At 37.6% G+C, this 24,904-nt stretch overlaps 1 protein-coding gene across 4 annotated transcripts in view; it reads left to right on the top strand.

The window, feature by feature from the left end:
• NAA16 (N-alpha-acetyltransferase 16, NatA auxiliary subunit) overlaps positions 1-24,904 on the top strand; it is a 67,913-nt gene that overhangs the window by 16,177 nt on the left and 26,832 nt on the right. For 3 of the 4 annotated variants that reach the window (XR_008448460.1, XM_009557777.2, XM_054058208.1), the window contains 5 exons: positions 871-1,005; positions 7,068-7,221; positions 8,561-8,680; positions 10,528-10,623; positions 14,849-14,955. Coding sequence is in view for 3 of the 4 variants with exons in the window: in XM_009557777.2 (XP_009556072.2) it covers positions 871-1,005; positions 7,068-7,221; positions 8,561-8,680; positions 10,528-10,623; positions 14,849-14,955 (612 nt within the window). In the remaining variant the exon portion in view is untranslated. The remainder of the gene's footprint in view (positions 1-870; positions 1,006-7,067; positions 7,222-8,560; positions 8,681-10,527; positions 10,624-14,848; positions 14,956-24,904) is intronic. The other variant, XM_054058222.1, reaches the window with a different exon arrangement.

Here is a 24,904-nt window from a genome sequence, read left to right as displayed (position 1 = left end):
ATCACCTTGTAAAACTCTAGTTTTCAACTAATTTTTCACTAAAATAATGAAAATAAAAAGGATAAAGCTTAGCAAGTAGGAATACTTGCTGTGCTATTGTGAAGTACTGCAAACAGTGTTCTGAGTGCTTTTACTGAAGGTGTCTTGTGAGAAGTCACTATAGTGATTCTTTAAGTGTGTGAGAACCTTCCCCATGACTGATTTCTTGAATCCCAGTTCTGATTTTATCATAAATAAAACCTTAATATTTGTCTAAACAAAATTAGTGGTTTCTAACTGGCTGAACTGACTTAGCTATGAAAGGGAAAAGTCCTGCTCTTCGTTCTCTTTTATGTGAAATAGAGAACTGGATTGTGGGCTTCAGCATAAGTTGGTCTCTTTCACTGAAGATGTTGAATTTGCAAATGGAAGAAAAGTGAATAACTGAGTTAGGGAAGTGTTTTGACTGGGGAAGTGGATCTGAGAAGTACTGCACCAGTTTGAGGATCTACTGCTTGGGCTCTAGGAGAGTAGGGCTTCTCTTTCAAGTGGCAGTGAGCTCATGCTTTCTAATGGAAGCCCCTCTCTGAGATTTCAAAGCTGTCTTTGAAATAATTTAGGCCCTTAAGAGGTACTCTTGAAAATGACACTTCTTGTGTACGAGCAAATACATTTTATGCTTTGTGCTATAACACTCCTGTGTTTGGAATGTAGCTTTCAGGTTTATAAGATGGAAACATGCTGCTTTTTCCCATGCTGTTCACTATTTTAGAATTGCCTAGGGCTTTTAAAAGGTCTTAAAGTATTAGCCATAGTGATGGTAAATCATGATAAAGTTTTAATAACTTTTTTAAGGTCTTTAATCTTTAAATGGCTTTTCTTTTACTGAAGGAGACAAGATACCAGCTACTTCAACTGCGCCCCACACAGCGGGCTTCCTGGATTGGATATGCCATTGCATACCACTTACTAAAAGATTACGATATGGCCTTAAAACTGCTTGAAGAATTTAGGAAAACCCAACAGGTAAGACTTCCTATTCTGGGAAGTTAACACTTTATGTATGAGAGACAGAATCTGAGGAATTATTTCTTAGTAATTAGGAAGAACTAATTAGGAAGAAATTTGTTATTTATGGGGCTTTCTGCTTTGAGCAGAAAGATTTCCAGGAGTTTGGCAGCTGACACAAATTATACAGAAATATTTTTTTCCTCTTGCAATAATCTGTTAGGGTTAAGGTAGGCTGATGTGGAATAACTGAGTCACTTGATGTTTTTGAGACTCTTAACTGAATAAACCCTGTGATGATCCTGTCGCTTTACAGTAGGTAAAACTTCAGAAAATACTATTTACTGTTGGATGTTCTTGTTTGCCCTCTCTCTTGCCATAGCCTGTTTGCTGTTACCATCTCTACAAAGAACGGGGAAAAAACACCTTTTCACTGCTTTGTGTGCATCTGTGTATTATGCACTTAAAACCAGGGTTTAGTGCTAAAGGAGCATGAAAACATAGTTGAAAATTATTTGAGAAGATTTGGTGTTACTGAAACTTGTTGGAGTAAATCAAATGGTACAATGCTAAGATCCCCAAGTATAACCCTTTTTAAGAGAGACTACTCCCTTGTTACGAGTAACTTAACTATAAGGTCTCAATTACCAGAATAGAGTGCATGTTAACGTCAAAAGAAAAAACATTTTTATAGATGCATTCTTGGGAGGTGTGCTAGAAGCATCGTGTGTAGGTACTAAGCTATTACCTGACCTATATATTGTGATTGTTTTAAACAAAAATCTGGAATACTTTTTGAGAACTGCATTTTACATCTTATACAGCCAGAATGGGACTATCTGTAAGAAGGGAAATTAATAACTACTAGAAGGGACCTGTGTTTGTCTTGATCATGTATCATGGTCAAACAAAGGATTTTGCAAGCGGACTATATGCAGCTTGGTATTTCAAAAGAGGTTTAACTTCAGTATTGAGGAAAACTGGAAACCATAAGTTCAAGTGAAAAATTGGGTTCTCTGTTACAAGTGTTTCACAGCCAAAAAGTCATGGTTCTTGAATGAGTCAGCAGAGCCGAATCAGAGTGCCGTGTTGAAATGACTTACTTAGAAGGAATATGGAAAAGATGGAAAAACTGCAAATGAAGTGTAAGAAACTGAGGCTCTTTCAAGGACCAGGGGGCTAAACTAAGTATTGGCCCCTTGGAGACAATGGAAGTGATGCTGTTAATGTTGCTGTCTTTTCTAAAAGGTTGTGTGTAAATAGTCTTTTTTTGAGGGTGATCATGATGATACGCACTTCAGTCTAGTGACTAAGCCATGTTTAAATACCATCTGGCCTAGATGAACATACTAAATCAGTTGAATCTGCTGTGCAAATTATCGAAGTCTTAATTTTCCTCCTAAAAAAATTTCCATCCTAAAAGAAAGAAATCCTGACACCATCTCAAGCTCTGATGCCATTTTTCAGTAAAACTGGCAATACTTGAAAAATTTGCATAAATAGTAAAATAGCTTGTGCTTGGATGATGAGCCACTTAACTGTTGATTAGTATCAGTCACAGGCAAATAATGGAAAAGCTGGTTATGTATTATAAGATATAAATACGCTATGAATGTTGGATGGCAAGAGTATATGAAAAATCAGTTGTCAAGCCTTTCTTTCTTGAGATCATTAGAGGAGATTAAGTGATATATTGCATTTTCTCCCCTGAAACAGCTAAAAATGAAGATGACCACTTTAGTTTTATTTCTCTTGCAAATACAGAGAGCCTTGTGCTTTGCTGTGCTAGCTTCCCGAGGACTGCAGGTCCATGTAGAGCCCCAGCCACTGGAAGAGAGAATCCACGTATTGGATCCAGAACTGTCAGGAGAGCCCAAGCAAACACACAGTTCAATTTTGCCCCACTTTGGCTTTTCCACCTTAGTCCCCAAATGTACTGTATGTGCATTCTCTGTGTATTTTAAGTCCTGCAATTGAAGTAGTTGAATTCAGGACATCCATGGGTCTTTGAGGACGTACGCTTCTTGCTTACTTTACTTTTCAAATCTCCCCTCTTGCTCTGCACTTTTTATGCATTAAAGCACAACAGATGAACTTTTGTGACTGACTCGATAGAATATTATATGTGACTGTGATAAAAGAGTGATGTTTAAAAGGAGGGTTGAAAGACTGAAGGGTTTCCAAATCACTAGTGAATCACTTCAGCAAATTCAGTTTTTGAGGAGTTTTATGGCAATCTGTGTTAGACTTGATACTGCTAACCATTGTTGTTAATAAATGAAGAAGTATGTGTAACGTGTTACATAAAATGTTGCTGTCGTAATAACTGGTAAATAATAGTGATGTAGGGTGATCATATTCATTTACTTGGATTACTCGAGCAGCTCTGTCCACCCAGAAGTGAATTAACACAGCCTAAACCAAGCAGTTAAGCTAAGAAAAAGATCAAGTAACTGTCATTTTAGTGATTGTAGGTGAGTATGTGAAGATGCAGTATTACAAAATAGTGGTGCTGATCTAGCTACAAGCTGTTGCCTAAACCAGCAGTCTGATTTTTTCCTGTGGGCTCCCGCTGCTTCCTTGTGCAGCACTGGTTGACTCGTGGAGGACTGGTTCAGGAAGCCAAAGTGACAAAAAAATAATCAGCCTTTTGAAGGATTGATTGGCTGAACTAAATAACTCTCAGGTGAGAAAGAGGAAGGGGAATAGCAGGGGGAAGTGAATGGCCTTTGTTGATCCAGACTGCAGATAGTTTGATGTAACTTATTGTAAAGTTGTCCCTCGGGGCAGATTTATGAATGAAAAGCAAACCCCACCCTTATTTCGGAGAAGAAGCAGGGATTTTCCCTATAGAACTATGATTACTGAGAAGTCTAGATGTACTGATGACCTTTTTTTATTTAAAAGAGATAGGAAATGAAAAGAACCATATGGAAAGATAGAGGACTAGAGAAAATGCTGTCTCGTGAAGGTCAGAGGTTCTCTTTATCTACTGCAAGCAGAAAAAACCCTAAGTGGTTCTAGTACTATACTGGTTTTGGGAAGAACGATAGCTAGGAAGATTGCTTAGTGGAGAAAAATAAAGGAACAAGCAGTGGCAGGAAGTTGAGCAATGAATGTGTGTGATAAATCACTTTTTATCACTGAAAGTTTTACGTTAATGGTGCAGTTATCATTGGAAATTGTGAATTTTCTGTCTCTTGGTCTAGCCAGATAAACATTGCCTGTCATCTGAAGGCTGTAAATTAGCCAGATATACAATATTTCTGTCAAAAACAGGTTATGAGGTTCAATGCAGACATCACTGCAGGAAATAAAACAGCCTGTGCTTTCCAAGTTTAATCAAATTATTTAAGAGTCACTTCAGAATTTAAACTTTGGGAATCAGGTGTAAAACAACTGTGCCATTTGCTATACTGTTGTATGTCCCATTTTTCCTTTCTTCTTTTCCAGAACAAAATTTTTATTCTTAATTTTTATTTTATTCCTAACTTCCGCATCAGGTGCACAATTACACATATGGACAGAAAACCTCTGGCGTTCTGGGGGGTCTGCTCTTAGGTATGTTTTGGCTGCATCTTGTCACATTCTTTCAGTGACATTTATGTTAGGGCATCCACAGTTGTAAAATTGATTCTTTTTTTGGTCTGAGTGAGGAAGGAATTTATTCTAAACTAGCAGAATTGAACTCAGGAGCAAGTTGGGCACCTCATGTGCAAGAATCGTAACTCTTCTAGGGGGAGGGAGGAGTAACCATGTATTGTGCAGCAATAATAATGGTGTAGAAAAAAACTGTTCCTGGAATATCTTATTTTTTATAAGACAATCCAATTATTCAGATTAAGTGCTGGGGTTATAAGCTGCTTGCCTTCTGATAAATTGCAGGGCTTATCATTAACCTGATGAGATTTCAAAATCCCTTTAAAAATGAATGTAAAACTACTTTTTTAATGAGTTTTTAAATGGAGGGACAGTAAGTGCAGTATCTTTCTGGTGGATTTAGCTTTTGTGTAAGAGGGAGTTAATTTAATTTTTTGATATTTTATAATTTCTTTTGTTGGTCCTGCCAAGCCAGAAGAGCTACGAGCAGGTTGATTGATATCTCTTTCTTGTCTTCTAAATTAATTTTTTTAAGGGTTTTTGGGGAACTCTGTGTTTTGAAGGCCTAAAACAGATTCATGACATACCAAAAAGCTGTGCTACTTGGTGAATTCAGATGTGTATTGTGTTGGAGGGGAGGATACTTTTATGGGGGAAGTGAAGGAGAAAACTAAATTGGCGCTCTGTAGTTTCAGTTCTGTGGTATTGCAATAAGGATAAGCAGGAAGACATGCTTAGATGCTTAATCCTGTGTTCCATGTGTCAGTTCTGTGAAGCAGTTAAAAATGCTTTCCAGCTAACAATGTTTAGTGACTTCTGATGTTTTAATATGGATAAAAATTGAGCAAGAGTGGAAACAGAAATGGAGTTGGAGATAGAGGAAATATGCTTAAAGAAATGGATAGGATTTACTGCTGCCTGCTGACTCTAGCATGTGTAAGATCTAGCCATGTTCCACTAGCCATCATTTGATATAATGTCGTGGCAGTTACTAAAAAATACTTGAATGCTGTTATTGTTGTAATTTTCAGCCACAGAACTGATGTTCATTGTCAGATACACAGTTCAGTACAGTGTTTTATTTAGTTATGTTGTCTTTCAGAACATTTCTGTCTAAAAGGAAATCTTTTCAATTCACTCTACCATAAAAGCTGACTTTAAAGATTCAAAGAACATGTAAGCAGAAATGCTAGATTTCCTAAATTTGATCTGTATTTAGGGAAGGGCTGGGTGGTTTAGAACAAGAGTATTTTAATGAAAATGTAAATTTTGAACAGTTTAATGTTTTGGGGTTTTTGTTGGTTTTTTTATTAAATTACTTGGTTCTTTAAAGAAGGCAGAGGAAAAGCTTTACCAGGGGACAGAAAAATAATAGTAAACTGTTTGGTGACCAATGTGACTTCAGAGTGTTGCTTGCTCAGGAAGAAGCAAGTATGTAGTGTCGTGGGAAAAAGTCATTAATATTTATCAAGCTCAGCTGCTTCTTATCCATTTTTATTATTAAGAAATCATGTTGGACTATAACTATCTTCTACAATTTTTATTGAGGCAGTGTATTTCATGTAGTAACCTGTTGTATGGAAATGCTGGGCGTCGTCTGCAGACTTCTGCATTTGGTCTCTGAAATTCTTGCAATTTACTCATAACTGAAGTAGCTTCTGTATATATTGAAGACCATTTAGTATGAAGTAATTATTATAACTCTGGAAAGACTTTTCATTCCCTAAATAAACTTTAGGGAGTTATTCCTAGGAAGGAGTTATTCCTAGGAAGGAATAACTTCTAAATATCATCCTGTTTCAGTGGCTGATGTGTCACTGGAAGGTAGATGGACCCACAAGTTTAACTTTAGCTTGTAGATAAAGTCCTAGGTATGCAACTGGCCGTAGACCTCAAGGTAATTATCTGTTGCTTGAAAGCACTATTTGAATGTTTGTGTACTGTACTTTCTGGGGGATTGAAGTGTAGTACAGAGAACACTTGGTTGGAAAGAATTAGTGTAAATTTCCCGTCTGAAAAATTGTCAGGCAATGGCCAGTATTTGGGTGGTTCATTGCTCTTGGAAGTAGTTTGATCCAGAATTTTTGGTATGCTGGAAATGAGTATTGTGGTATCCCAGCAATCTGCTACAGAACTTAAGTAAAAATTGTTGTGGAGTATGTGAGTCCTTTACAAGGAAAAGATTGCCAAGATCTTTGCAGATTTTATTGAATTGCCTGAGAGAGGGCAAAGGTTCTGGTTTTCATTAGCTCATCACAGTGACAGAGAAAATAGAGGAGTTCTTTTAAACTGTTCTTTAACAGAGGATATCCTGAATGAATTTGATTTGTGAATAATGGGAATTATATCCCCATCCAAACATTCAAAGTGTATGAACAGACCTGATCTATCCTGTATATTGAATCTTGTGTTCTGTCATATTGCATGCATTTGAGGTACAGGTAGATGTTAACTAACCTATTGCTTTCTTTCCCCCCAAGGTTCCTCCCAATAAAATAGATTATGAATATAGTGAACTGATTTTATATCAAAATCAAGTGATGAGAGAGGCAGATCTGTTTCAGGAGTCTTTAGAACATATAGAGACATATGAAAAGCAAATATGTGATAAATTAATAGTAGAAGAAATCAGAGGTAAGTGATTCTTCTTCTCTGAGCCAACTTCTTTTGAAACTTGCTACTGGCTTTCAGATATGACAAAGCAGTAAAAGCAAAAACATTGGAAATCTTTGATTTACCTGTCCTGGGTAGTAAATCAGTGCCACACAGCTGCTTGCTTGCTTTCCCCCAGCCTCCCCTGTCGGGACAGGAAAAAATAGGAACAGCAAAAGCAAGAAAACTCACGGGTTAAGATAAAGATAGCTGAAGGGAAGAAAAGAGAGAGGCGGAAAAAAACACCCCAAGACCCCAGGCAATGCAAAGGCAATCACTCTGCCACCTCCTACAAGCAGACCAATGCTCAGCTAGTCCTCAAGCCATGGCCAGCTGCCCAAACTCTCCTTACCCTCAATTTCTGTTGCTAAGTGTGGCGCTATATAGCATGAAATATCCCTCTGGCCAGTTTGTATCAGCTGGCCAGTTTGGGTCAGCTGTCCAGGTTGTGTCCACCTTGCTTGCCTGCTTGCTGGGTGGCAGATGGGGAGTGAAAAGAGAGAGCCTTAATACTGAGTACTGCTTAGCAGTGGCGAAAACAGCGATGTGTTGTCAACATTAGTCACAAATCCCAAAACACAGCACTGTACAGGCTGCTGTGAAGAAAATGAAGACCAGGCAAGCCAGAGGCAGTAGAACAGTTTATTTTGTAGCAAACCAGTGTGACTTAACTGGTTAAAAACTGATTAGTTGGTGTGAAATATATAGATGTACTTAACTAAACAGCCTGGTAAGAGGCCATGTGGTCATGTGTAGGCGTCCTGGGAGAAAGCGTTGCTAGTTTCTTTGATAATCCAAAGGGCTATTTTAAATACTCAAATACAAACATACAAATAATCTTTGTTTTAGCAGATGCTGAATGCTCAGACTATGTTGAGGTTTGTATGGTAGCTTCAAGTAACACCTGTAATAATAAATGCATTTGGAAAAATAAAGCTGCTTTTTAAGTGTCTACATATGATTAAGCCCAATTCTGTGTATCTAGTTTTGCAAGTTTTACTCCCAAACCATCAATGGCTATAAACTAGAGAGAGGCAGATTTAGATTGGACATAAGGAGGAATTTCTTCACCATGAGAGTGGTGAGGCTCTGGCAGAGGTTGCCCAGGGAAATTGTGGCTGCCCCATCCCTGGTGGTGTTCAAGGCCAGGTTGGATGGGGCTTTGGACAGCCTGATGTGGTGGGAGGTGTCCCTGCCCATGGCAGGGGGGTTGGAACTAGATAATCTTTAAGGTCCCTTCCAACCCAAACTATTCTATGATTCTACGATTCTGTGATCAGTATTCTCTTGTAATTCACAGTTCTTTATTGCTTGTTTTTAGGAGAGATGTTATTGAAGTTGGGAAGACTAAAAGAAGCTGGTGAAGTGTACAAAGAGCTAATTGAGCGCAATGCAGAAAACTGGTATTATTATGAAGGCTTGGAAAAGGCCGTACAACCTAGTAAGTCAAGATACACCAATACATTGACAAGATGTATTATACACCACAACATAAAACTGTCATTCTGAAACTTGATTAGGTGGTACCTCTTTCTATGGGCATGTAGAGAAATACTCAAATATGTATTTCAGATGGCCTTATAAAGATAGGCCATCTGAAAAATGATTCTTTTATTTTTAAGCTGACTGTTCTCTGGAGGACAAGGTGGTAAATGTGATAAGGTCTTTGTTATTCCAATGCCAGTTCACATTACTGCTGTTTTCAGGAAGATAGCTAATTGAGTTCTTTATTAAATTATGGTATCACAACAATTTATAATAAGTGTTTTGCAGTGGTAACTTTCCCAAGTGTTTACCTTTACATAGGAATGGCTTCCTTAATTGTTCACTAATTAGCAGAAGTTTTATTTGAGTTGTTCTGATGACATCATAAATCATAAGCCCGCAAGGAATATCATTCATAGATACTATAGCTGCATTTTATTTCCTCAACCAGCTTTCTTCGAGGAGGGTTTACAGTTGGGATTAATAAGGTCTGGGAATATTGCTTGTGACTGGGAAATGAAAATGATTGCATTTGTTACACTTACACAGAGTAGTATTGCCTTGTGAATGGTTTTCCTAGTGTATCCATAGAGTTGAACATCATGACTATTTTCTCAGAAAATAAATCACCCAGGAACTTGAGTGTTCTATTTGATATAAATATGTTGATGAAAATGGGTAGTTCTTGAAAGAGCCAATCTAGTAGTTTATTTGACATATTAAAATCCTCTGTAGATGAAAACTGTACTAATTTATAAAACTAATAATGCCACTTTATTTTTTAGGTGGTCTTAGGACTATTTCCTCCCCCATGGTAAGTTCTGGAGCTCCAACTTGTGACTTCAGTTAGGGCTTTTATATGCTTTAGTTCCAATCCAAACATTATTTTGGTATAACTCTCTGAACTCTACATCTCTTGGAGCCACTGGGTAACATATTCCCCTCCCCTTCCCCAACATCTGAGCTCAGTGACAAGATGAATTGTTTTCCATACGAAAGGAAAACAGATATATTTAATAAATACATGTTGTCATAGTCTTGATCTGTACATTCAGTTTTATTTCAATTGCTTGATGAATTTAATAATATGTAAGCAAAATTGATCTTAATTATGTGAAAATGACATTTCAAAGCAGCAGATGAATTATTTACTCAAGTTCTAACCACATTGGAGCTCCAAAGCATATTATGGGGGAAAGGGGAGGAGTGGGAAGAGAATCTTTAACAAAAGCGAAGCTACTTAAAACATTAAGATATAGAGAGTTCTGGTGCTCAGTACTTACACTGGCAGTATTATGTCCTGGTTTTGCTGCCACCAGAGGGCCTGTAATAACAGCATGCTTGTACAGTGTGCTATTTGTATACCTATGATTTAGAAATGCAGTACATTTCTCCGAATGCTTTAAGCATGTCTGAAACAGATGCATAGTGAAAAATAGTTAATTGAAGCTATAAATGTCAACATACTGTGTGAATGGGTCTGCATTCAAACCGAACTCTAGCAATGTGTGATTGAATGTGTAAGGTAATTGTTCTATTTGTAGTTTATCCTTATAGTGATTAATGCTGGTAGTTTTGTGTTGTACATACAGTGTCTTCAGTACTCAGTTTTCAACAGTTTTTCAACAATTGTTTCAAAACCAGCAATGTTTGATTAATTGGAAAAAATAGCTTGAAATGTTTAAATTGTTCCAAATCTAATCTGTCTAAGAAGTCTACCTAAATTAATTCTCAACACTTAAAAACATCTAGAAGAACAGATTTTTATGTGTTACTTATATCTATTATATTTACTGATAATAGGCACTTTAGAAGAGAGGCTTCAGATTTATGAAGAAGTTAGTAAAAGACATCCCAGAGCAGTTTCACCTAGAAGATTACCTTTAAACTTTGTTTCAGGTAACAAGTTGCATATCTGTTCTGTAAGAGTTTCTATTTGCTTTTTTTTCCCTTAAGTTTTCATCAGGCTGTGAATGTGCATTTAATACCTATTTGTACGTGTACCCAAATCAGACATATGCATCCCATCTGGAATCGACAAAATTATTATGTTTTTGAGTTGATTGAAAAAGTCCACGAGCTCTAATATGAAGATATGAACTGAGATATTTGTATTAATAAAACTACAGTACAAATTGATATATAGGTTGTAGGAATTCCTCTACGTAATTCTGCATCATGCAAGTTAAGAATCATAAATTAAATGGTAGGAGTGCAGTACACTTGAATTAAATGTGTATATGCCCCCCATTCCTTTAATGTGCTTATGTATAAGCTTATTTATATAATTTATAAACACTGAGACCAGGTGTAAACGATGTGCACACAATCACAATAGTGTAGGACTTTTTTTTTAATGATTTACTGGAGGTAATTAACTGACTGTCTTGGGGGGGTTTGAAAGCCCATTTACATCATTGCCTTCCAGTAAAAACAGATGCAGATGTGGCAAGGCTTGGTTTTCAGAATGATTGATCTCCACAAGTTTCTGCTGGTTGCAGTTGGAGTTAATGCTGCTTCCTTGTTCTAAAGTGTAAATCTAGTGCTGTTCCCTGCTGGGTGAAACTATGGGGTTTTTCTGTGTTATTTGCATGAAAATAGATAAAAGCATGTTTTTCAGCTTTAAGGCATAATAGTAGAACAAAGATTGAAACAAAGAAACAAAAAACCCTTCCAGAGCAGTCCACATGAAATAATTCCTTGTATTTGACTTAGCTATTTATTTAGTATAAATGTCTGCATCTGGCTTGTTTAAATATTTTAAGTGTAATAAAAGAACAAAATGATATAAAGAACATGTTGGCCAGAGGAGTAGTGGATGCCCCATCCCTGGAGGTGTTGAAGACCAGAGCATCAGATGAGACTTTGAGCAACCTCTTCTAGAGGAATGTGTCCCTGCCCATGGCAGAGGGTTGGAACTGAGTGATCTTTAAGGTCCCTTCCAACCCAAACCGTTCTATGATTCTATCTTCCTAACAGTTTTTATAGTGGTGATGTACCGAAAACCACCAGATCTCTTTTGTTGGAGAATCATTAGAACTTTAATCTACAACATAAACTAACTTTGTGCTGATAATTTAATAAGATTAGGAACAAGAAGCAGGTCTGCAGTGTTAGGTAGCACAAATAATTTTATTTTTAGTCTTAGAGCTAAGTTCTTGCAGTGCCTCTGTCCTTTCTAAAGTTGTATTGAAATACAATGCACCAGTGCCCTCAGTTCTGGAGAGAACATTTACGTGCTCTTTAAATCAAAAGGCAATGATCTTTCAATATAGAGGGAAGGAGGAGAAATGAAATGGTAAGTGCCATAAAAATACTCATTTGGTAATTAGCTGTCTAACTGCTGTAACTCTAGTAGAAAATTTTTTGAAAGAAGTTTAAAGCACTTAACTTGGGTATCAAGCATCATGAGATATTTAAGTTCCGATTTCCATCGAATCTGCTTATGCTTTTAGTTTTGTGAGGTTAGTTTTTAGTTTAACTCGTTTAGTGAGCACTGCAGATGTTGTTCCTTTAAATGCTACAGAGCATATCTGGTCCACTTTTCTATTCGTGCTCAGGAGTCTGAATGTATGTATACCTCTCCTGTGTAAAATTACAAGATTTTAGCTGCTTCATGAGATGTAGCCCTGAAGTTAACGCTTGTGCCTCACTTAATTCCAGCTATTTCAGTTTCTTTAAGGATACAAGGGCATATTTCAAGGCAGTTGAGCCTGATTTGAAAAGCTAGGTGACAAGTAATTGTTTTTCTCCTGTAATGAAAATGTTTATGGTAATACATGGCATTTTGCAGGTTATTTTGTCATTTGCTATTCTGTATCTTTATTTAATAGTTGTTCAGCTATTGTCTGCATTTCCCTGTGTTTTGCGCAAGGTTACCTTGTATCTGACAGTGTAGTTTAACAGCTGATGTTTATTTAAACAGAAATTTGTTTAGTAATAAAGAGTAGTTGGTTTTGCTATAGCAATACTCTAAATGAAAGCAAAATTCATTATTAAATCAGTTGAAAAATCTCTCAGACTACTTGCTGTAGTATTGCCCAACAAATAAGAATTCCTGAATTAAAACCCGTGTTTCTGTTAATCTTTTAAGCTTGTATCAGTCATGGATGTGCAAGACTGGTTTGGGTCCAGTGAAAATTCATCTGCTAGCCTTAAATCTGTTTACTAAATGATTGCTTGTGCTTATAAGTACAGCAGATGAGAAATCTGATTGGCAAAAGTTAATAGTGAGAATGTGGAGGTGTAAAAACAAACACTTGCAGAAATGTGTTTCCTAAGTTCAAGAGGATAGAGTTTTTGATTGAATGAAGTTGCTCTTCCAATGTGGTCACTTACCAGTTGCTTGCAACAGCACTTATTGACTCAGAATTGGCTTAAAATACTCTCGTGTGCAGATTTGTATTAAAAGGGCAGCCCTTCCCAGACCTGGCCATACGCTGCATCTTAATAAGCTCGTATTTGGCACAGATCAGCTCCTTCATCCTGCTAGAAACCACTATTCTGGAGAAAGGCTGTTACAGTTAATTTTCAGACTGATCAAGGGTGACGGGGGTTGAAGCCTGTTTCTGCTGCTATGGATTCACTGTTGCTGTGGTCAGGTCTTTTCTGTGCCTCAGACTCGGTTTTGAGTTTGCTTACATGTCATAGCTGTGTGCCTAGCTGTATGATTTGCGTTTTTAGACTTCGTTTTAAAGCTGTTCTGCTTTCTATAAATAAACATATACTTAATGGAAATTTGAATCTTGCCTTCTTTAATTCTGAATTCCAGTTCTTCCATCAAGAATATAAATTACAATAATTCAATAGAAGAAATTGAGAAACAGATGAACTTTTGTTTCTTGTAGTGCAAGAGGACAGGTATTAATTAATCCAGCTGTAATAAAGCATGTACTTATAGTCCAGTTACAGATCCCCATCCACAGATAGTAGGAGCTTCTATATAGAGTGGTTTGTTTTGGTTCAACAATGGAAGAGTATGAAGTACTTTGATTAGTCTCAGTAACTGTGCTGGTAGCAATGTGTAGGACAATTAAGAGTTGGTGGAAATGTAATATGTAAGAATGAATGTTATATATGAAGCAGTAGTATCTTCATTTCTGAGTATCAATAAACCATTAATCAAATTTGTTAGTGAACCAATGGTGAATTGAAGTTTATTTCAACAGTTTTACGTGTATATTAACGTTCTATGAAGCTTAATGCTTCCTTGTTTAAAGACTTAGAGAAATTCACAACAGACTAAGCAGTAAAATGTAGCAACCTCACCCTTAAGCAAGGCAAACAAAACCAATAAAAAATGTTTAAAAAGGGGGAAGAAAAGCCACCAAAACTTTAACGACTGAAACCAGACACTTCTCATCGTAAGAACATGAAATCCAGCCATGTTTTTCCTGCTTTTTTTTTAAAACAGCATTTCTCAGAAAGGTGAGCATACTGCAAGTACTGTAATTTTATCTGAAAACCTAACTAAATGAATTTTTAGCATTCTGTCTATTTTTTGATAAATGATTCTGATATAGTGCTTATCCTTCTGAAACCCAGTCTTCTATTCTGTTTCTGATTCCAGAAACAGTCATATTCTCATCAGAAGTCTTGTCCTACTCCTAAAAAAAACAACCCATAGGACTAGAAGAGAGGTAGATGGTTCATATTATCCTTCCTTAAAGCAGGATAACTCATCTACACTATTCCTAACACACTTTAACTTTATCGTAAAAGCTTCTAATGATGAAGCTTTTACAAGATCTCCAAGGTAATCCATTCAAGTGCTTAGTTATTCTTATCATTATAATTCTTTCCAACGTTTGTTTAATTTCCCCTTGCTACGTCCTCTGTAGCCAGCACTTAATGCTTTCTCATATTAATAGCTTTCCCAGGTTTGAGGACTGTTACCATGTCTTCATCAGCAATCTCTTAAACACTAGCAACTTCAGCATTTTACTCTGATCTTTTTTTTTTAATTCCTAGCATATAGCATCTTACTCTTAAATAACAGGAAAAATGAAAACTCTTAATTGCAGTTTCTCAGTTACTTTATTATCCAGTTTCACAGCAATTAGTGCTTATATTTATACAACACTTGCAATCACTGACAGATAACCAAATACACTTTTGTTTCTAGGTGAAAAATTTAGAGAACTAATGGATAAGTTCCTGAGGGTTAACTTCAGTAAAGGCTGCCCACCCTTGTTTACCACTTTGAAATCTTTATATTACAATCCAGAAAAGGTAAAATTTAGTATTTATTTGGTTTTAATGAAGTCTTCTATATTGAATATCTAATAGATTATCAAACTGTTTTATGTAGATTTTCCTATAATTTACCATTAACTGTTGCTGAATGTATTTCTTGATGTGTTATTTTGTCATATGTTAATGATCAATTGATGATGTTTAATGTATATGAAACGTCACTTTTGTTGATAGTTGATGTCAAAATGCTTGAAGTCGAATTGGTGCAGAATGCACTGAAGTGCTTGAAAAATCAAAGATAACTGATAAATATTTTTGTGTACTTTGAGTACAAGAGTTCTGGGATTCTTTCAGCTTATGGTTTATGATGTCACCAGAAGTTTTGATTTGAAAATATCACACAGATGGCTATCATTCTACATTTCTGAATTGCATGAATACATGAATGCATTAATATTTATCACAAAGGCTTGTTTCCCATTTCAGTCTTTGGCTAAAAGTTCAGTGTTTTATTTTTGCACTTCAGTCAGTGCTGTGAAAGCTTTGTCTCCTATTTGAAGTACTAAAATCTAGAAGTTAAAAGATACAGATACACTCATTTAGCTTATGAAAATATTTTAGCACCTAATTGTTTTTGGCATGATGGGTTAAAAGTATGAAGACTACCATGTTTTGGGGCAGGCTTGCCCAAGAGCGGAGCCTTACTGTTAGTTATCTTCATTGTATCAAATCAGTGCTGCTCAGGGCTGCCAACTTAATCTTAAAATGTAATTAAAATTTCAATAGACCCTCACACTTTCCAAATATATTTGGATTTGCTTGCGCTGCTAACTTCTGCAAAAGCATTTTCTTCCTCTTTCTTGTCATTCTCTTCCCAATAAAGGGTCACTTTCACATCTCACTTGGTTGGGTTTTCATGGAACTATACTGGAACAGAAGGATCTTTGAAGTGAAGAACAACTTTAATTTTAGTCTGACAGTTAATTTTAGAAATGGCTAAAATGCATGGGCCAGGAAATTGTGGAAAATAAATGCCTTTCAGGGAAAATGTACTTCGGTATTTAACTTGTCTGAGTTGGTGCTTAATACTAGTTTCTAACATAGATTACTGGCAAATTTTGACTTAAAATAGAAAGAATTATTGTCAGGGTCATATTATGTCTACTAGATAATACTTAGGAAATTACCGAATTCTCTGCAAGTTGGAAATAAACATTTCCCCGTTTATTTCTTTGGCAAGAGGTGTAATTTGGTGTAGTCAACTGCAGTTGCATTTTGAAGAGGCATATATAAGAGGATTTTGATCAAAGAGTTGGTGTCCAAGTCTAGAAGGTTCCTTCTTTATACAACTTCAGGCTGGGTCCAGGATCTTCCGTAAACCATGGTTTTTGGGGAAAAAGGTGAAATAAGCAATATTTATATTAATAGAACTTTTCTAATTGTATGTAATTAGACAAAAAAAATGCTGCAATATTTTGCATGTAGAAAAGTACGATTAAATTACTTAATTTAATGCCTGCGAGAATGTAGAGGAATAGCGGAGTGGGGAAATGTAGCTTAACTTGCTTAGTGAAGATTGTGTCTCGGTAAGTATCTTTTACTGTTTTGGTGTTAGGAACATCTTCTGTACCTGAGTAGGGTGACAAAAAGTAATGTAAAGAGTAGCTGATTCTGAAGGAAATGTCCTGTCTCTGCTTGGAGAGGGCGAGGGAGAAAAAATGTGGTTGTATAGAAGGCAAATGTTGGCCAAATATGTTCAGAGAAATGTTTTTTGTTATTGAGCTGCTATAAGTTAGTACTTCATATTAAATTTATTGAATAAACAATTGCTGGCATATTTTGATTTAAAAACAATTCTGGGTGAAATCTAGCTGCAGGTACACGAACAGCAAAGCTCTAGGGCATGCCAAGATCAAAGTGAAAACTCTTCAAGGGGGAGGTTTAGGAACTCTCCAGTACTTGCACTGCTTAAAGACTCCAAATACTAAGGTTATAGGGTGGAAATTTTGCCTTCTATTCCAGTACAGACATTGTTGTGATAAAGGTCCAAACTAGATTTATGGTACTTGCGGAAGTTGTGCAAGTAATATCAGAAAATAGCATGGGAATAATTCTTCTTTCTGGCCTATTTCAACTTCGGCTGTGTTTGGTAGTAATCCACCAGCAGTGTTGTAGTGTGTTACCATTGATCTCATCAAAGATCTTTTAAGCAGTTAAGAAGTTTAACAGGTAGATTGCTCAACAAAGGAATAATCAAATCCACCAGGAGTACACTGGAGTAATTTTTAATTTACAAGTTGGCCAAACATTGTTTAGCTTTTTTCAGCTATGCTGATTTCTATTTTGACAGATTTTGTAAAAATTCTCTGGTACCATATTTCCTTTTTGTTACTCTGAGTTGTTTTAGGAACACTAAAAGCGTGTCCGATATTTTGCTGAATTTCTTGGGTTTTTGTCTGAAGCCTTATTTGAGACCTCATTTGGATCAATAAATTGTGTCTAAATAAAGGATTATGAAGACTGAATGTGGTCTCCTTGGGTTTTTTTAACATATCCAGTAATAGGAAAAAACCAGAATTATCTTTGCATAGCTTATCATAAAGGCTATGTTGTGCTCTTGTACATTCCTACTTTCAGATAATAATTTCTAGAGTATTTGGTTAAATCAAGAAAGTATAGTTATTCTATGCTAAGCATAATGTTTGACAACATAAAAAAAAATTTGCATGGCTGTCATACAATAAAAAGGCAGTTGAAGTAGTTATCTCTAGCTCTTTTTTCTCAAGGATTTTTTTTATTAAGTGAATTATTTTAGGCAGGTGGGTATTCAGAGTTCAGAACCTTTCAGTTTGTTTCTCAAATTCTGTGGAATTTAACAGTCAAGGAATGACATGGTTCAGGCATGTAAATTCGTATCAGTGGACAGAACTGCTGAGCTCTCTCCTGTACATGATTTCCTACAGATGAGTTGAACAGCTGTCAAGGCTCCTTTGGACTGTGCTAGGTAGATCTGGTAGATCTGTTTTGATTGCTAAGGGAGCACAAGCACGCGTACTATGGTTAGTAGAGGTGTGTGAAGATGTCTACTGTGTTTTGCTGGGGTGTGTTTGAACTATATATGCTGTTCCCGAGGTATCTATTTGAGGTATTTATGAAACTGTAACACTGAGCATGTTTAGCAGTTGCTTCTAGCAAGAATTAGTGAATGTCCCACCAATGCCAAAGCAAATAACTAAAGTGCTAACTAGGAGGAGAGGATGTCACTCTTTCAGCTACCTAATTGGAATTTCTTTACGTGCTTGTGCAAATATTAAGTGGAGAAAGGTGTGGACAACTGATTCTTCATCAGTTCACTAAAGAAAATGCTTTACTTTCATTAGGGAAGAATCACAGAATGGTTTGAGTTGGAAGGGGCTTAAAGGTCATCTGCCATGGGCAGGGACACCTCCCACCACACCAGGCTGCTCAAAGCCCTATCCAGCCTGGCCTTGAGCACTTCAGAGAGGGGGCATTGACAACTTCCCTGGGCAACCTGTGCCAGTGCCTCATCGCCCTCATAGTGAAGAATTTCTTCCTAATGTCTCATCTAAATTTTTCCCTGTTGAATGTAAAGCCATTCTCCCTCATCCTATCAGTCTATGCCCCTGTACAAAGCTCCTCCCCAGCTTTCTTGTAGCCCCTTCGGGTACTGGGAGGTCACTGTAAGGACTCCCCAGGTTGAACAACCCCAACTCTCTCAGCCTGTCCTTACAGCAGAGGTGCTCCAGCCCTCTGATCATCTTTGTAGCCTCCTCTGGACCCGTTTGAACAGTTCCATATCCTTACATTGGGGATTCCAGAACTGGACACAATGTTCCAGGTGAGGTCTCATGAGAGTGGAGTAGAGCGGTAGAATCCCCTCCCTTGACTTGCTGTCTATGTTTCTTTTGATGCAGCCCTGGATACGGTTGGCCTTCTGGGCTGTGAGTGCACAATGCCAGCTCATGTCAAGCTTCTCATCTATCAGCACCCCTAAGTCCTTCTCTGCAGGGCTGCTCTCTATCACATCACCCCCCATCCTCTATTGAAACCACAGATTGCCCAGGTGTAGAACCTTGCACTTGGCCTTGTTGAACCTCATGAGGTTCTCACAGACCCACTTTTCCAGCTTGTCTACGTCCCTCTGGATGACGTCCCATCCTTGTTTTTAATCTTCCTGAGAGCTGTTGTTTAAGATCATTTGGGGTGAATTCACAGCAGAGTACCATGACTGTGGAAGACATTGTAGTACAGTAATGTAAAGCTGTTTGTTTCACAAAAAAAACCCCAACAACTTAAGATGGTTATTGCTGGAAGAGATTTTATTTGAGTAACCAAATGCATGAGGATTTGAAAACTGTTCAGTAAAGAAACATTATGTAAATGTTTGCTTTGTGGAGTTCACAAAGACTTTTGAGGTAAAAGTCTTCCTTAATAAATAGGTCTTTAATGAGTTATAGTGTACTTTGTGATCTGTCTTTACCTAAAGTTCTGGAATGGAAAAAAAGTCCTATGTTGTGTTGGCCTTGTGTTCAGTTTGTGATGTACAGAGGTTTATATTTAACTGCACAACTGGACTGAAAAGGAAACATCAAGATTTTCTAACTGCTTGAAACTTGGATTTTTGAGAAGGTGACAAAAGATGGAGTGGTGAAACCTGGGATAAGCAGGTTATCTGGGTGTTTCATGACTTAGCGATATTGCCTGTTACCCTCTAGAAGTGAGTTGTTAACCTACTGGGATTTGAGATAACTGTTTCAGAGATACCTAAGGCAGACTGCTGAATAACTCTGGAAGCTGATGAGGAGAGGGAAAAAGTGTTAAGATTATTTTGCTATAAGTTACTGTACACACTTCTGTAACAAGATCCAATTGCAGATTCTGTCATCCTTCACCACTTGCAAAGCGGTGATCTGACTAAAGTCCTTCTCCCTAGTTTTATAAGGGAGTTATCCAATAAATTGTTTAATCCTTCAAAGTTATTTGAATAAGGTTGTGATTCTAAAGGTTTTGTGCTGTTATGCTACTCTGATAAGTAGCCAGTGAACTGTTCTTTGACTGGTTCTTCCTCTTTATAAAGCCACCTAGCCTGGAGGAGATATAAGTAGTAGACATTGAAGGCTGAGAAGCTTGAAGAAATGGAGCTAAACACTGTCTTTTGCCTAAACTGTACTGCCATTTAAACTTGAACAAATGGATTGTGCTGTGGATAGAGTTTTTGATTATTAAAATGCTGTATGATTAAAGAAAAATCATGCTGGTGGTTCAGCATCCTCAGTGCACATCTGCATAAAAGCAGTCTAATATTGAAATAAGAAAAAATGAAGGTGCATTGAATTGGAGGAGGAGATATTGGACAAAAGGCCAGCTGAAAAGGAGGTGTTTGTTTTATCATTGGCAAATGAATTTTCTACAGGTATTGTGGATGAGTAAGGATATGTTATGCAAAGTGTTCAAGTTCTTTCTTAAGTGATAATTGTTATTATGCTCCCTGTTTGTAGATACCAAAGGCATGCGCTAATGGCTTCCTAATTTGCTACATTGGTACGCAGCCAGATTCTCTTTCCAGCTGAATAAATGATCAATTAGAGGATGGCAGGCTGTCAGACTGAGTCTGTATTTTTCCAGACTGTCTCATTCAAAACAAGTTTGTAATACTATATAGGCTGTGTTCAGTGATATAATTGCTAATAATTCATAGGTCGCTTCTGACCTAGCATGTTGGAGAAATCGTTTGATGAAACACTGTCTTGATGGCTTAGTTCTTGTTTAAAAAAACACTTGGTAAGAATCATCTTCATCACTGTGTATTTGTTTCAGATGACTCTTGAAGTAGCTGCTGTATGTTGTGAAGAAATTGGCCGTATCTTCTTTCTGTTCATTATATGCCAGCCTCTAGGGAACACTGCAAATGTAGCCTGGAGCTTTTTGAATGTCAAAACTCTTGGTAATGATGAAGTGGTGTAAAGTGGATGGGGTTACATGACAGACAAAGCTCGCATATTCATAAAGTGCTGTACCAAATTCTACTTACCTGTTAGGGTTGAAGACAGGAAATGTCTGGTCTGGACAAGAGTGGGAACCTTTCTATACAGTTACTGGTGTTGAGGAATCGATCTGCGTTCTGAGCTCTACAGTTATTTTTCTCAAATTATATTGTAGTGTCTTGTAAGGACAGTGTGTTTGTGTCAATTAGCTACCCTCTGGGTTGCAAAACCAGCTACCAGAATCTTAAGTATACTTAGAGGAGCTTCTCCTATGGAACCAGGTACAGGGAAATCAGGGAAATAGCTTTTAAGTTTTGCAGAACCAAGATCCAAAAATCAAGTGTCTCTTCAGAAAATTTTCACTCACTTTCCTGCATGTTTTTACTGTAGCTGTGGATTGAGTTGATAATGATTTCATTAGTGTGTATTATGAAGCATGATTTTACTGAAGTATGGATAAAAGAATATTCTTAATGTTTTTGTGATGTTTTTCAGGTAGTTGCACTCTGTCATTCAGAAAGAATTTGTTGTTTTCTCTCAAAAGTAGAGAACTTTGTCTTCAGAAGAACATGTTTTAATTAAACTACATGAATAAAATTTTAATTATAGTTATCTACATTAATACATAGCTGCTGACTTGAAGGAACTAAAATGGGGAAAATATCAGTATGGACTTGGAGTGTTTCTGTAATTTGTTGAATGTTTAATGTGTTAAACATTAGCAACTTCTGGTTTTCTTCAAGAATATCGGATTTTGAAATATCTTTCCGAATATGGAGCTACTGCAGAGATTTCACAGCAAGTTCTGTCACGTTCCCAAATACCAGCCGTAGCCTGTTTGTACAATTCCTCTTGAAACACCCTTACTTCTGCCTATTGTTCAAGACACCAAGAGGAAACCTACTCCTTAAAACTCTTAAAGTTCATTCCATACTTGGTTTTGGGGACTTTTTTTTCCCCCTATATTAAATTTTTTTGAGTAGTTTCTATCCAAAAAAAGGGAAGAATCCTGTGGAGAGTTACCCAGAAAGGAAAGGCACTCTGTGCTCAACATGCTCATGGTGGTGTTTACACTAAATCCACAGTTTAAAGTGTACCCTTCGTGCACTGAATCTATGCCTTAATTGGCAGATACAGCAGATGCTTAGCTTTCCTAGAAGGAATACAGGTCCCAGGCAGGTACTTAGTAGGTTCTTTCCTTGTCAACCTGCATCTTTCCACATCCACTAGCACCAAGGCAAACATTGGATTATAATACTTCTATTCCTATCTTGTAGGTATCATTCACTCTTGTGATAAGACATCTCTTGGATCAGAAGGGGACTCTTAAGGCATCTGCATATATACTGTAATTGACTGTTCAATGCAATGGCACTGGATTGCTCCGCTGATACCTGATTGGTGCCTTTAGTGCTGTCTTGGTGATATTTGGTGACATTCTCTTATGTGTCCTAGAGTGGATTCCTGTTACATATCAAGGAAAAGTGGAAGACATAATTGTCAGTGACATCATTGACAAATTTTGCTGTGGTTAAAAAAAACCACAAAAAACAACCCAAACCTGTTAAGGAAGGCAGAATCTAGAGAAGTTCAAAGCACTTTTCATGCTAATGCTCTTTATCATCTTTCCTAATGAGATTCTCATTTCAAGATCACCAACACTTGGGTTAGATCTTGAAGCCTTCTGAGAGCTGCTGATAGAACTAACAAGTGTGTTATACCAAGGCAATAGAGAATGTACACAACTTTTGTATAATTTTTTTTTTGAGGGCCTATGGTTGTCACTTTCATTGCTATAAACACATATGTTTCCTTAAAGGAGAATCAGACTATAGAACTTATAAACAGATTGAATGTACACGTCTGGTGGACCTGATGGGATGTGTCCATAAGTGCTGAGGGAGCTGGACAGCACTACTGCACTGCCACTCAGGCTTTGGAAGGTTATCGCAATGGGTGGACCTCCCTGAGGACTCAAGGAAAGCAAATGTTACTCCCATTTTCAAGAAGTCCAAAAGGAAAATCTGAGGAGCTATGGGCCAGTCAGCTTCATCTCAGTCCTTCTCAAGCTGACGGAGCAAACACGTACAAGGGGTAATGAGTACAATTTAAAACACAAGAGAATATTTGAGCAAAAGAAAAGACATTTGTATTATGGGGTTTGTAAAACGTGGAACAGGTTGTTGAGAGAGCTGGTGGAGTCGTCATCCTTGGAGATAATCAAAATGAGACTGGGCATGGTCATGAGTAACCTGCTTCAGCTGACCATGTTCTGCAGAGGTGTGTTGGACTAGGCAGTCTGTAGAGGTTTCTTCAAATGTGATTATTATGATTTTCTTAATGAATGTGTGTTCTTGCAAGGTTTCTGCTTCAAGTGTAGGATCAGCTTGTAGCCACTGACCTGCTAGCCAGCAAGCTAGTCTGTAACTGGTGCTTTGGTATGGGCACAGATGCATTTTATGCCAGCCTGAAGGTACTAAGATCCTATAGCAAACAGTGCCAAGAGGCACAATACAGACAGACATGCCCATGCACACTAGTGTTTATATAGAATCATAGAATGGTTTGGTTTGGAAGGGACTTTAAAGATCATTCACTTTTAACCCCCCTGCCGTGGGCAGGGACACGTCACAATAGATCAGGCTGCTCAAGGCCCCATCCAGCCTGGCCTTGAACGCCTCCAGGGATGGGGCATCCACAACTTCCCTGGGCAAACTGTTCCACTGCCTCACTGCTCTCATTGTGAAGACTTTCTTTCCTTATGTCTAATCCAAATCTTTTCCGTTTTCAATTTAAAGCCATTCCTCATCCTATCCCTATATGCCGTTATTCAAAGTTCCTCCCCAGCTTTCTTTTTGGTCCTCTTCAGGTACTGGAAGGTCTCTATCAGGTGTCCCCGGAGCCTTCTCTTCTCCAGGCTGAACAACCCCAACTCTCAGCCTGTCCTCCTAGCAGAGGTGCCCCAGCACAGAACATACACAGAACATTGCACACATACAGAAACATTGAGTTCTCTCTTCTGGATCCTGTGGTTTGGAATCTTTGTATTTAGGATTTTTCTATATTTTTGCCAGCATAGCCCTCCAAATCAGTTCTCAGAATTACTTGTTTCTCTCATCTCAGACCATTCACAAAGGGAAAAACAATGACTTGTCACAGAGTCTGCTTTTTAGGAGTGGATCAACTTCAGACGTAGGCGAATAACTGCAGACTTGGTGTAGTATTAGGTTAAATGTGAGTACATGCATGGTTCACTGTGTATCAACAGAAGCACCTGTAATTGCTGCTTCAGGATAGTCACTTTGCAAAAGAGTGGGTTGTTTATTCAGGAGTGAAATGAGGTTAGGCTGAGTGTGCTATATATGAATATGAAGGGATTTAATCGTTGTTTTGGTACAGTTCTCCATCCAACATACTTCATTTTGACGTTCTTGAACGGACACATATGGCATCCATTTTTTTCTATGATGGTCCACAGTGCAAATTCTAATAAACAGTGTAGTAGTTGTACATTTGGTATCCTGACAGTGATCATCTGCTTCGCAAGTAAAGAGAAAGAGCTGTATAAAGAATGCTTTGAGCTTCTTGGAAAATCAGTAGCCACGTGGCCAAGCTGTTGATGTAGATGTTCGCTGAAGTTGAATTTGCACTCATTTAGTTGGTGAAGGAAAAATGGAGGAAGAGATACTAATACAGTTCTAGGGAAGTCATAATTGCATTGAGATTATTTTTGAAGTCAGGCAGCTCACGTTCACGTTGAGTGGTTGTCTGTTGATGGAGACAATTTGGTCCAGCAAACCTGGTGGTGTTTGTAATGTTATGCGGCAGGGAGTATTGGTGTGATGCTGGTGGGGTCAGTGTGCTGTGCTTTGCTCTTGACTTCTGTGTTAATGCATAGCTGTTGGGAAGGTGTTTGGTGGAGTTGTTGTGTGTAATGTCTGACAAATGTCATGTGCTAGGCTTCAAATTAAGTATTTTGG

This window comes from Cuculus canorus, chromosome 1 (assembly GCF_017976375.1).
Source record: "Cuculus canorus isolate bCucCan1 chromosome 1, bCucCan1.pri, whole genome shotgun sequence".
Taxonomy (NCBI): domain Eukaryota; kingdom Metazoa; phylum Chordata; class Aves; order Cuculiformes; family Cuculidae; genus Cuculus; species Cuculus canorus.
Note: the sequence above shows the minus strand (reverse complement) of the source record. Positions and strands in the feature narration are given on the sequence as shown.